At 35.4% G+C, this 11,252-nt stretch overlaps 2 protein-coding genes and 1 long non-coding RNA gene across 3 annotated transcripts; 1 reads left to right on the forward strand and 2 right to left on the reverse strand.

Moving 5' to 3' along the window:
• The first annotated feature begins 1,558 nt into the window (after positions 1 to 1,558).
• On the forward strand, positions 1,559 to 2,780 carry LOC145791879 (uncharacterized). The gene is made up of 3 exons (XM_082872338.1): positions 1,559 to 2,195; positions 2,289 to 2,407; positions 2,502 to 2,780. The coding sequence occupies exons 1-3, from the start codon at positions 1,559 to 1,561 to the stop codon at positions 2,778 to 2,780; spliced, it is 1,035 nt and encodes a 344-aa protein (XP_082728464.1).
• A 1,059-nt stretch (positions 2,781 to 3,839) lies between these two features.
• LOC145791000 (uncharacterized) lies at positions 3,840 to 5,707 on the reverse strand. The gene is made up of 2 exons (XR_014330528.1): positions 4,479 to 5,707; positions 3,840 to 4,384 (listed from the first exon to the last, which is right to left on the reverse strand). It is a non-coding gene; the product is annotated as an uncharacterized LOC145791000 (long non-coding RNA).
• Positions 5,708 to 5,779: 72 nt separating this feature from the next.
• On the reverse strand, positions 5,780 to 10,624 carry LOC114268073 (vacuolar protein sorting-associated protein 32 homolog 2). The gene is made up of 7 exons (XM_028209177.2): positions 10,389 to 10,624; positions 10,184 to 10,292; positions 8,111 to 8,210; positions 7,294 to 7,379; positions 7,092 to 7,183; positions 6,780 to 6,894; positions 5,780 to 6,296 (listed from the first exon to the last, which is right to left on the reverse strand). Exons 2-7 carry the CDS (start codon positions 10,253 to 10,255, stop codon positions 6,102 to 6,104), a joined length of 660 nt encoding a protein of 219 aa, XP_028064978.2. The 5' UTR covers positions 10,256 to 10,292; positions 10,389 to 10,624; the 3' UTR covers positions 5,780 to 6,101.
• Between the last annotated feature and the right edge of the window lie 628 nt (positions 10,625 to 11,252).

Consider the following 11,252-nt stretch of genomic DNA (forward strand, 5'->3'; position numbering starts at 1 on the left):
ATCACCACCCACCACCCACCCGCCACCATCCGCCACCTACCCGCCACCACCCGCCACCCGCCATCCGCCATCCGCCACCCACCTGCCACAACCACCCGCCACCACCTGCCACAACCACCCGCCACCACCACCGCCGCCACCCACTCGCCACCGTCACCCACCCACCCACTACCACCACTTGCCACCTACCCGCCACCACAACCTACCCGCCACCACCACCACCCGCCATCCGCCATCCGCCACCCACCTGCCACCACCACCCACCACCCGCCACCGCCACCGCCACCGCCACCGCCACCACCACCACCACCACCACCACCATCCACTCGCTACCACCCGCTACCATCACCCACCCACCTGCTACCGTCACCCACCACCAGCTACCCACCACCCACCGTCACCACTTTCCACCACCGTCTTTCGCCGCCACTTGCCACCACTTGCCATTTTTCACTCTTTTTTATATTTTTAAAATTTTTTAAACATTTTGTCAATTACCAAACACGTTTGTAGTTTATGTTTTTCTAAAAATAAACAATAAATAAATAAAAACCAGTTTATAAAATTTTTGTAAATATAAACTGAAAACGTAAACGTTACCAAACACACCCGTAGTAGTACTGTAAATCGATTTAAAAATCATCTAGCTGGTACACATAAAGGCATTAAACCGTGTTCAAAAGTTCCTGAAGATGTAAAGTTGGAATGCCAACAACCATTAAAAAATTTCTTTAAGCAAAAAAGTGCCCGCAATGAAATGATATATGAAAATGGGATGGGTGTTACAACAAGGGGCGATAGTAGTCCTTCTCAATCTATTGAAGGTGAGACTGGTAGTATGACGCAACCACCAAAACCGTGGGGTCCAATGGATAAATTTGCTAGTTCTCAAGCACAAAAATCTACATTGAACTTCAAATGGAAACAAGAAGAAAGAAAAGATGTATGTCAAAAGATTGGGCGTTTTATATATTGTTGAGCTCTTCCATTTAATTTAGTGAATGATCCATATTGGGTAGCTGCAGTTGACGGAATTGCAAATTATGGACCTGGGTTCAAACCCCCTTTTATGCATGAATTGAGGATTTGGATTCTTAAAGCAAAAGTAGAAGATATAAATGTCATGATGGAGGAACATAAGAAAGCATGGAAACAATATGGATGCTCAATTATGTCTGATGGCTGTACAGATGGGAAAAGTAGAGCTCTTATTAATTTTCTTGTGAATAGCCCTACTGGAACTTGGTTTTTAAAATCAATTGATGTATCTGATACTATAAAAAATGGGGAGTTGATGTTTAACTATCTTGATAGTGTCGTAGATGAAATTGGGGAAGATAATGTTGTTCAGGTTATTATTGATAATGCTTCAAACTATGTCAATGGCGGGTCGAGACTTACGGAGAAGAGGAAGAAGTTGTATTGGACTCCATGTGTTACGCATTGTATTGATTTAATGTTGGAGGACATTGGAAAATTGAAAGTTTATGACCAAACTCTCTCGTTAGCTAGGCAAGTGGTCAAGTTTATATATGGACATTGTTGAGTTCTTTCAATGATGAGATCATTTACAAAGAACAATGAACTACTCTGTCTAACAGTAACACGGTTTGCTACTGCTTATCTTACTCTCCAAAGTCTTTACAAACAAAAGCAACCACTCCAAGCTATGTTTTCTTTAGAAAAGTGGGCTTCTAGTAGTTGGGTAAGAAAGGTTGATGGGATAAAAGCTTGTGTAACTGTGTTGCTTGATCCAAAATTTTGGCCTAATGTTGCTTTTTGTATCAAAAGCACAATACCTTTGGTTAGTGTTTTGCGAGAAGTTGATTCAGAGGAGAGGCTTGCTATGGGTTACATTTATGAGTTAATGGATTTGACTAAAGAAAAGATTGCTTTTAATTGTGGAGGAAATGTTAGGAAGTACAGACCAATTTGGAATACGATAGATGCAAGGTGGACACCACAACTTCATAGACCTATATATGCTGCTGGTTATTATCTAAACCCTCAGTTGCGCTATCGAGATTCCTTCTCCAATGTTGAGGAGGTGAAGCAAGGATTGTATCAGTGCATGGATAGAATGCTGTGTTATGATGAGCGTCTCAAGGCTGATATCCAATTGGATTATTATGACCAAGAAAGAGAGGAATTCGGAAGTCGTGTTGCAATTGATTCCAAAGCGATAAGCTCTCCTGGTAAGAAACTAATATGAAAATAATTTTCCAATTATATTCTTTAAAATTTAAATACGAGATTGAAATCATTTGTACATTTTTCAAATTATGTAGCTAATTGGTGGATTCGTTTTGGGAGCAAAACACCAGAGTTAACAAAATTTTCTATTCGAATACTTAGTCCAATTTGTAGTGCTTCGGGATGTGAGAGGAATTGGAGCACCTTTGAGTCGGTAATATATCTTTCTTTCCTAAACATTTTTATACATAAAATAAATATTCATGTTTCTAACTTGTTATATTTCGTATCTTATATTATTATATTAGATTCATACAACAAAGAGGAATAGGCTTGAGCACAAACGTTTGAATGTTTTGGTCCATGTGAAGTACAACACTAAACTAAGAGAGAGGAGCATCAGAAGAAGGCAAAACATCGATCCAATACTAATTGATGAAATTGATTTAGATGCTGAATGGATTGCTGAAAATGAAGATCCTGTCCTCCCCCTTGATGCTTCCTGGCTTGATGAAGAAGAATTGTTCGATGCTGAAGCAATTAGGACTGTGCCTATCACTACCTACGATAGAAGTGTGGAGAATTGATCAACTATGACTACGATTAATGTTGACTCATCTTCGAATGCAAAGAAAAGAAAAGTTGGTGAAGGTTCAAGTAAGTTGTTAAACAATTATGGACTAGTTGCAATATATTATGATATGTGCCTATTTAATTAATTTGAAATCCTATTTCTTGTATAGGAAATGATATAGGAAAAGAAAAGGCAACAAGATGCACCCTTATGGATGAAGATATGGAGTTGGAAGAAGTTGGTGGAATAGATGATGGAACCTATCCCATTATAGATATAGCGGACGAAGATGATGACAATATTAATGAGGATGACATAAAGTGACCTATTATTTATTTATTGCTTTGTTTATAGAATATTAGAGTTTAAAGTATTTTGTTTATTGAACAATTGGAATTTAAGTTATTTTTTACCATCAGTTAAGTTATTTTTTTATTATAGTATTAATGAGAATGACTTAGAAAGCTCTTACAATACTTGAAATTATTAATTAATTTTGGTTTTATGCTTAGAATGGATTTTAAGAATTTTATTTGTTAATTCTTATTTTTTTTACTCTTTTTATGCTATATTTAATTAATTTTGTATTTTATAAAAATAAAAAATTCAAAATTCAAAAGGCTTAAGCCTCGCCTCAACAAGGGTAAAACGCCTCGCCTTGTGCTTTCGCCTTTAAAAACACTGGGTGCAACAACCGTTCCTACAATGGGGTCCCATTCCAAACCGGTCTGTACCTGCAATCGCTTGAAGGTTTGGTAATCAACTTTCAGTCGCTGATATTTTTGTCTCACTTATTTTGGTGTGTATCGAAACCCATACAAATTTTGCAACTCAGTTGCAAAATGATTCCAATGCTTAGCTGTCCACACAATACTACAACTTGTTGTTTGATTTTTTTGTACCTCATCTCTCAACATGATTATTAGTTTCATTTCAATTTTGGAACTCAACATTCCTGTGTCCTGATTGTCATCAGAAATGTTGTCATCCATCTAACAACACACAATTTATATCTAAACAAATCTAAATTTGATATTAAAAAATAAAAATGCAAGAATCATCTCCAACTATGTTTCGATGGGAAAAAAAGTTCATCAATTGAAGTTGTTAACAGTGTTGGGAAAAACAGATACAACAAGAAAAAGCAGAATATTGCTAGGAAAAAAAATTCATCAATTGAAGTTGTTAACAGTGTTGGAAAAAATAGATATAACAAGAAAAAGCAAAATATTGCATGCAAAAAGTTTGTGAAAGAAATGTATATAGTAGACAATAAACAGAAGGAGAGCAGAAGAAGAAGAGAAGCATCAAAGGGGGTAATGGTGGTCGACCCAGAGGAGAGGGAGTTGGTACCAGCCAAAAGACCGGTGTGACGACCAGCCAGTTGTCCTGGCGGTTGACCAGTTTGATAGATAAGAACCATTTCTGCTTCTCAGCTATTACTTAGCAGATCGATTGAAAGATTGAAGGATATATGACTAGCAGATCGATTCAAGGATATACGTACCAAAGCAGTAGAAGTGGAATAGTTATCATCGGTGACGGAGTGGGTACAGTGGGTGGATGTGCGCTTCTTCGATAGGCGTCTAATTTGAGAATACGCCTCACAAATTTAGCCTGACACACATAAATTGAAAATGAATTTGGGAATGTTTGAGAAAATCAGTGAGTTGTAATTTAAAATTTGAGAGAAATTTGTGATGTAGTTGACCTCGGTCTTGTCGTTTCGTTGCTCAGAGAGTGAATCTTCCACAATGCACAAACTGCAACTTACTTGATTTGTGGGAACTGGTAGACGTGATTTTATGGGTGGAGAGGAGGTTCACAGACATAATTTAGATTTGAAGGTCTTAGTTCACAGAGAGCAACACGACTCGTGAAGAATCTTGCGTTGTGATCGCTGAAAGAGAGGTAGACGACTCGCAAAATTCAACTTCAAATTTCTTTCCAGGTGAAGCTTTTAAGAAGTTCAGCTTTAAATTTCTTTCACGTGAAGCTTTTCAGAAATGGAGAATATCGAAGATACAAAGTATGCACCGTTGGAAGCTTTTTACAGTGGAGAAACGAAGGGAGAAATCTGCCAAACGGGAAGTGGACATATATTTTGAATTGTATGGTGCAATTGCGATTTGAAAATTGTATCCAAACGTGAAGCGCAAATGTACGGGTGGAAATATATTTTGAGAATGCAACCAAACAGTCTTAAATCCCTAACATTATTCATATTTTAATTTGAGAAAATTTGAAGTGTTTGTAAAATTTATTGTAGGTTCTGTTTTAATTATTTGAACTATTCATATTGTAATGCTCTTTATATATATCATATATGAAAAAAATTAGATCGATCTGATAATCATAATCTTTTTATTTTCTCATATTTGTCTCATTTGTGAACTTTATTTTTGAAAGACTACAGAAATGTCAAACCAAAACAAAAAATACAAATAAAAAAGAAGAAGAGGAAGAAGATATGTTTATGAAAGAAACAATAATGCTACATAGCTCGAATTTGAGTTTGCCTGAATGGCCCGAGTTTTAACTTGCTGATCGTCTAGCCGATCATCTGGCAACGAGGTGACAATTACAGTTGACCAAGGTAACAACTGCGGTAGAAAAGTGTTGCACTGATCGTCCGAGTGGCTGTCCGGACAATCAATTGACATGCATAAATTTGAGTGATTCAGACAAACTGAAATTCGAGCTACCAAAACATTTTCTTAAAAAAAAATTAACTCATGATTCATCTAGAAGGATTGAAAGTTAAACTAACCTGACTCATGTGAGACAAAACAAACAAAACATCTTACACCTCAATGTGCAGGTGAATTTTGATAAATTGATACCTTGCACCATGATGTATGACCCCAATATGGCCCCTTTTTTTTTTGTTTTTTTTTTTTTTTTTGGTTATTTAATTTAAAATTTTGAAATTGAAAAATTAAAGCAGTAAAAATAACAATGAAGATTAAAAAAAAAAAAACAAATAACTATCAAAACTTGCTACATAATCTCTTTTCACTAAAATGCCCCCAAAGGTATCTAATAATTTCAGTGTTTCAAATACAACGATTTTTATCAGAGCTGCATAAGCGTGCTTTCATTAGAAGATGTTTTAAGCTAACGGACTCATAATATACACTGAATATAATTGGAGTCTACATCTCTTCTAGCTGGAGAGATTCCAAAGACTCGGGGTATTACAGCTCACCGATCAGTCAAGTTATGGATTATAAGCTTTAGAGCTACGGCAACTTCATAAAGCTAGGATTGCCACATAGGCACAATGATTGATCAAAATACTAATAAAAACCAAAAAAAAAAAAAAAAGACCTGTTCAAAGTGCCATTTCAGCCTGCAATGCCTCGAGTTCATCTTCCTCAGCTGTGCGCTTCTGTGGAGCAGCACGAGCCGGTTGCTTGCCTGCTGCTGATCCTTGAATTGGGGCCGCAGTGGCCATAGTTGCAGGTTGCAAAAGCTGGTCCTCCAACTCAGCACCTTCCAGTTCTTCAAGCTCTGCTTCCAATTCATCCTGCAATGATAATAAATGTGTTCAGCAGATTTACATCACTACTGTGCATTAGTTATTAAGAACATGGAGAACCAGAGTACAATTTCTACAATTTCTTCCATACATCAATTTGAGATCTATGTTACATGGCCTTGGGTACAAGTAACGGGTGTGGGTCTGTATCTGGAAGGTCGGACCCATCAAACTTCAAATTTAAGGATATACAGATCGGCAATAAAAGGTCATATTTTTATATTTTAATCCATTATGTGAAATAAAATGAAAGTATATGTAGCATACTGTCAAAAAGAATTTTACTCATTATATGGCAATTATAGTGCTAAATACAAATATATAAGAAGTGTCCAATGGAAAGTGTTGGACACATATCCCACCCCTTGCCCAAGTGTTGGGTGTCCGACACGGGTATTTGACTTATCTTGAAGAGTCCACGTAACATAGTTGGAGTTAAAGGAACCAAGCAATTATGAATAGAAGGAAAACCTCATCAAAATCAGATGCTGCACCAATGGGTGTAGCCAATGCTTCCTGTATCTGTTTCATGTTCTCAGTCTGCTCATTTACTTCGTCCATTGTCTTGTCCACATCATCAATATTCCTGTGTATTATAAGATGACAGTTCCAAATAATTGTGTAAGTATAGCATAAGTACTAAAACAAGCTAAAAGGCCAGATTTACTATTATATTCAGGAACTTTGTTGCCTCATGGACAAGTACAGCATAAATAAATAGATCAAATTGAAAGTAAACCCCAGAGGTGAAGTTTAGAATAATCTAGAAGAAAAGCTACTTACGTTGCTTTCTGCATGGCCTTCATTGCGGCTGCTCCACTTCTCAATGCATCCACAGTCTCTGTTGTAGCTTTTGCACCTTCTAACAGTATCATCTGAAACATCCATGCATGGCATATAAATTGGCAAATCATCCTATGAATGGAAATTCAACTATCCTTGAACACTAGGTGCGCCGTCAGAGAATATAAGAACTCAAGCTAACCTGGTCGTGGACGCGTAATTGGAAATTTCCAAGCTGCTCAATTTGTTGTTCATATAGCCTCTTCCTCTTCAAACATTGTATAGCCGCTGTGCGATAACAATGAGGTTTCAGATTCAAACCAAGAAGTAGTACATGCACCTTCTTAAAAGTGCCCGACTTTTAACATATCAAGAGAATATCAACAACAAAACATTTGGAAAGGTGAGAGCCGGAAAATCAATGTATGTGAATTCCCCTATCTGCCAAATCAAAACAGTAATGCCAGCAGAAAGCATTGAATAAAAACAATAAAAGCAATGGCTAAAAGCAAAACTGGAACCTTTTGGCTCAATTTCAGGTTCCCTCCCCATCATTATTTGTGAAAAAAACAAGCTCCTTAATCACAAAAGTGAAAAAATAACTGAAGTAAAAGTTTGGAATGATGAATGAAACACAAGGACAAGTTTTCCTAAAATTTAACTTTTAAATGTACAATTTTAATTAAATACATACCTATTCTATATATATGTAAGAAAAGTTATCATCATTCCTTCATTTTTACTACATTGAAATTATCACAACAATATGGTCTACAATAGAACACAGCGGTAATTTGTTACATAAACACAAGGCAAACAAGTGCAATAAAGCCTATACACAAAATTAAGTTAATTTGGGAAAAATAAAAATTATGCAAAACCAACTGCAATAGTATTTACAATTAAAATGGAACCACCACACATGCAGCCCGACATACTACATCAACTTGAAGAACAAATGTGTAAACACCATGAATTGGTCCTCTGAAGAAGAAAATGCAAGCAGTTGAAAACCATACCCCTCTTATTCTTTGATCTGGTGAATTCTTTGGCCTTTCCAACTTCTGCAGAAGCCTTCTTCTGGAGTACTTTCTCCTTTTTTTCAAGCATCTCAAGTGTCTATACAACATAAAAAATAAAAGGCTCAGATTAAACCAAAATGGGAATTGATACAAAAGCAACAATGATAGACATCACAGAATCATGCAGGGGCAGACCCGGGACTCTAATGTGTGTGTGGTGTTTTTTTTTTTTTTTTTTTGGGGGGGGGGGGGTGTTATTGGTTTTGGTGATTCCGCTCAGGCAATAATTGGGACAGAGAGAATGGAATCCAAAAGTGCAAAGATTCGTTGAAAAGGGTCAAGCTGCAAATTTGCTCAATTTTGCTCAGTTGGGGAGTGGAGGTAACCCTTGAGCAGTGGCTGGGGCAGGGCCATCTCCTGTCTTACCCGCCGGGATTATATATTACACAAGTCCCAAAGTAGGTAGCCCTGAAAGTGAGTTGGGAAAGGTGGCTTGGGCAGGGGTTAAACTGTTTAAGTAATTATTAAAACATTATTTACTACAGGCAAACTGGACCAATTAAAAATTATAGAACACCAGTGATAGTCTCAGTTTAGACATATATTACCCACTTGTCATAAGCCCATATAATTATTTGAATATTACTCAACGTGTATCCAAAACACTTCACAAGCGATTAAATTAAAAAATTATAGGAACTCATACAAGAGACCAATCTATTTTTTTCTAGCAAAATTTTACTACTTTTAGTAAAAATGTCTATTTAATATGATTTCATGCCAACCAAGTAAAACTATAGTCCAAAATTAGCATGTGGTTAGCATTGTCGTTAGAATCGTACGATTCATGATTCGACTCATACAATTAGATAAGAGTTTCAACCAAGACAATTCAAATTGTGTTGTTGAATAAAAATTGAGTGAATTGTGCACTTCACTACAATTCATTGAGATTCAATTTTGCTTTTGTTTTGTTCACATGATTTATAAAATGATGATATTTTCTCCTCTATAAAAAATTAAAAATTATATACCAATTAATTATATTGAGATACGTGATTTTATAGATATATACATATAACAACTTAGTTATATAGATATTTACATGTGTATATAGATGTATTAAATAAAGTAAATCTTACGATTCATGATTCGATTCATGAATTGATAACAATCGTGGTTACTCATAGCTTTTAAACATGAGACAAGATGGAATTATTGGAGGACCATCACATGATGCTTTAAATTTTGGAGGATAGGCTTTCCAAGATTTCAAGGGCAGCTGAATTGAATTTGGGAGGCCACTAAATGGGGTTTAAAATATTTTGAAGGGTAGTCCTTGTAAAAAAGAGGGATTTCTACAAACTTTTGAGGGGGCAGGACCCCACTTGATGCGCCCTTCCCTCCACACCTGGCATCATGTATCTAAGCATAAACAAAAAAAGGATGAACCAGCACATGAGGCTCTCACTAAAACAGATTCTAGGAAGGGCAAAGGTGTCTAAGCATAAACAAGAAAAATAAAAAAATTTAAAATCCATGAAGAGTGAATAATTAGCTATCATTTTGTTTCCACCACAATATATGCTCATAGATACCTTTTCAGAAAAATACAAAACTGAGAGGAAGGTTAAAGTTGAATGATCACCACAGATTCACAGTTGCCATAAAAAGATTATGACACTGGTCTCATTTATTAGCTCCAAAAGTTTTTTTTTTTTTAACCAGCTTCACAGTCATTCTTTTGTTGAGCAAAACACTAAAAATTCCAATTCAACAAGAAGTTGTTCAGCCACAACAGTGATGCCGTAACAGATGATGATATCTAGTCCATGTGTTTCGCAGCATCATACAATTTGAAGAGTGTATTTATTACCCAGTAACTTGTAAATTTCACATTTCCAATTCAAATTTCAATTTTGAATTGCGTAAATATTTCTAGATTAAGCCAAGAATTTCAAAGCTCTACATAAATAACTATAAAGACATGTTCCCCAAATAATCAATCATTGAACAGTCAATTAGAAACTTATTGTAACAAATAAGAAACACAAAATAAATGAAATTAACCTCGTTTAACTTGTCTAAGGTAGTAAGAGCATTGGCCTCTTGCTTAGGTTTGCCGAACATCCGAGTAAACATGGTGGATTCGATTACAAATTAACCTCTAGCGATCTTTCTGGAAACAATCAATAGAAACCTCATATGAGCCCTAGATTTGATCTATCAAACACGTTCAATTTTTCAAGATTTTAACAAATAAGAATGGACTTACCAGTTAAATTGATGCAAGGGTTTAAGAGGTCAGCGATCGATCGACAATTCACCCCTGAAAAAGGACCAACTTGCAAGGATCGATTGCGTTTTGAGTTTCCCAGAAACTACCAGGAAGAAGAAGAAGAAGAAGAAAGCATTTTCCATTGCCTTTTGTATACGTCTTGTCTTGTGTACTTGGAGTCCACGCGGCAACATCGTAATTTTTTGGAGAAATTTTTCAAAGGAAAAGCTTTTTCAAATCACTTTTTTAAATTTATAATTAAATATATAATTTAAAACTTAATTCAAAAATTCATTTTAAACTCATAACCAATCACATAATTTAAAATTTAAAATTTAAAATTTAAAATTTTTTTCAAAATTCTTTTGATGATATATTGTTAAAGATAGTTAGTGATGAAATTGTTAAATTATTTTTATAAAAAAATTTTAAAAAATTAATTTTTATATTTAAAAAATATCTAAAACAAATATAAGTTTTTTTTTTTCTTTTTCTTTTTCAAATAACGGGTTATAATCGCAAAAAAAAAATTACACTGTTCCAGTTAATCAGCCGAATGTTGGGGAGGATGTCCGTGTGGGCGAACGACCGAGTAAACCCAATTCTCTCTTTTCAAAATTCTAAATTCTAAATTCTAAAATTTCTTTCAAAATTTATAACCAAACAAATTTTCAATTAGTCAAAACTCAACTCACAATTCTACGCTCAAATCACAACTCTAAAAATATAATCACAATTCTAAAACTAAACCAAACGCAGCCTTACACTTGATTTGGGAACACTTCAAAATTAAAAAAGTCAAAAAAAAATCATATAAAAAAAGTTAAAAATTTTAGGGTAAAATACCAATTAGCTTGTTTG

Source organism: Camellia sinensis, chromosome 5 (genome assembly GCF_055761805.1).
Source record: "Camellia sinensis isolate YWXY chromosome 5, ASM5576180v1, whole genome shotgun sequence".
Taxonomy (NCBI): domain Eukaryota; kingdom Viridiplantae; phylum Streptophyta; class Magnoliopsida; order Ericales; family Theaceae; genus Camellia; species Camellia sinensis.

Bases quoted from the DNA above. Each gene is read 5' to 3' on its own strand.
- LOC145791879 (XM_082872338.1), top strand. From the start codon at position 1,559: ATGAGATCATTTACAAAGAACAATGAACTACTCTGTCTAACAGTAACA. The intron at 2,196-2,288 runs GTAAGAAACTAA...CAAATTATGTAG, and splicing joins CAAAGCGATAAGCTCTCCTG to CTAATTGGTGGATTCGTTTT. The intron at 2,408-2,501 runs GTAATATATCTT...TTATTATATTAG, and splicing joins ATTGGAGCACCTTTGAGTCG to ATTCATACAACAAAGAGGAA.
- LOC114268073 (XM_028209177.2), bottom strand. From the start codon at position 10,255: ATGTTTACTCGGATGTTCGGCAAACCTAAGCAAGAGGCCAATGCTCTT. The intron at 7,380-8,110 runs GTATGGTTTTCA...GTTATCGCACAG, and splicing joins CAGATCAAAGAATAAGAGGG to CGGCTATACAATGTTTGAAG. The intron at 6,297-6,779 runs GTTTTCCTTCTA...TTATCATTGCAG, and splicing joins CAGCATCTGATTTTGATGAG to GATGAATTGGAAGCAGAGCT.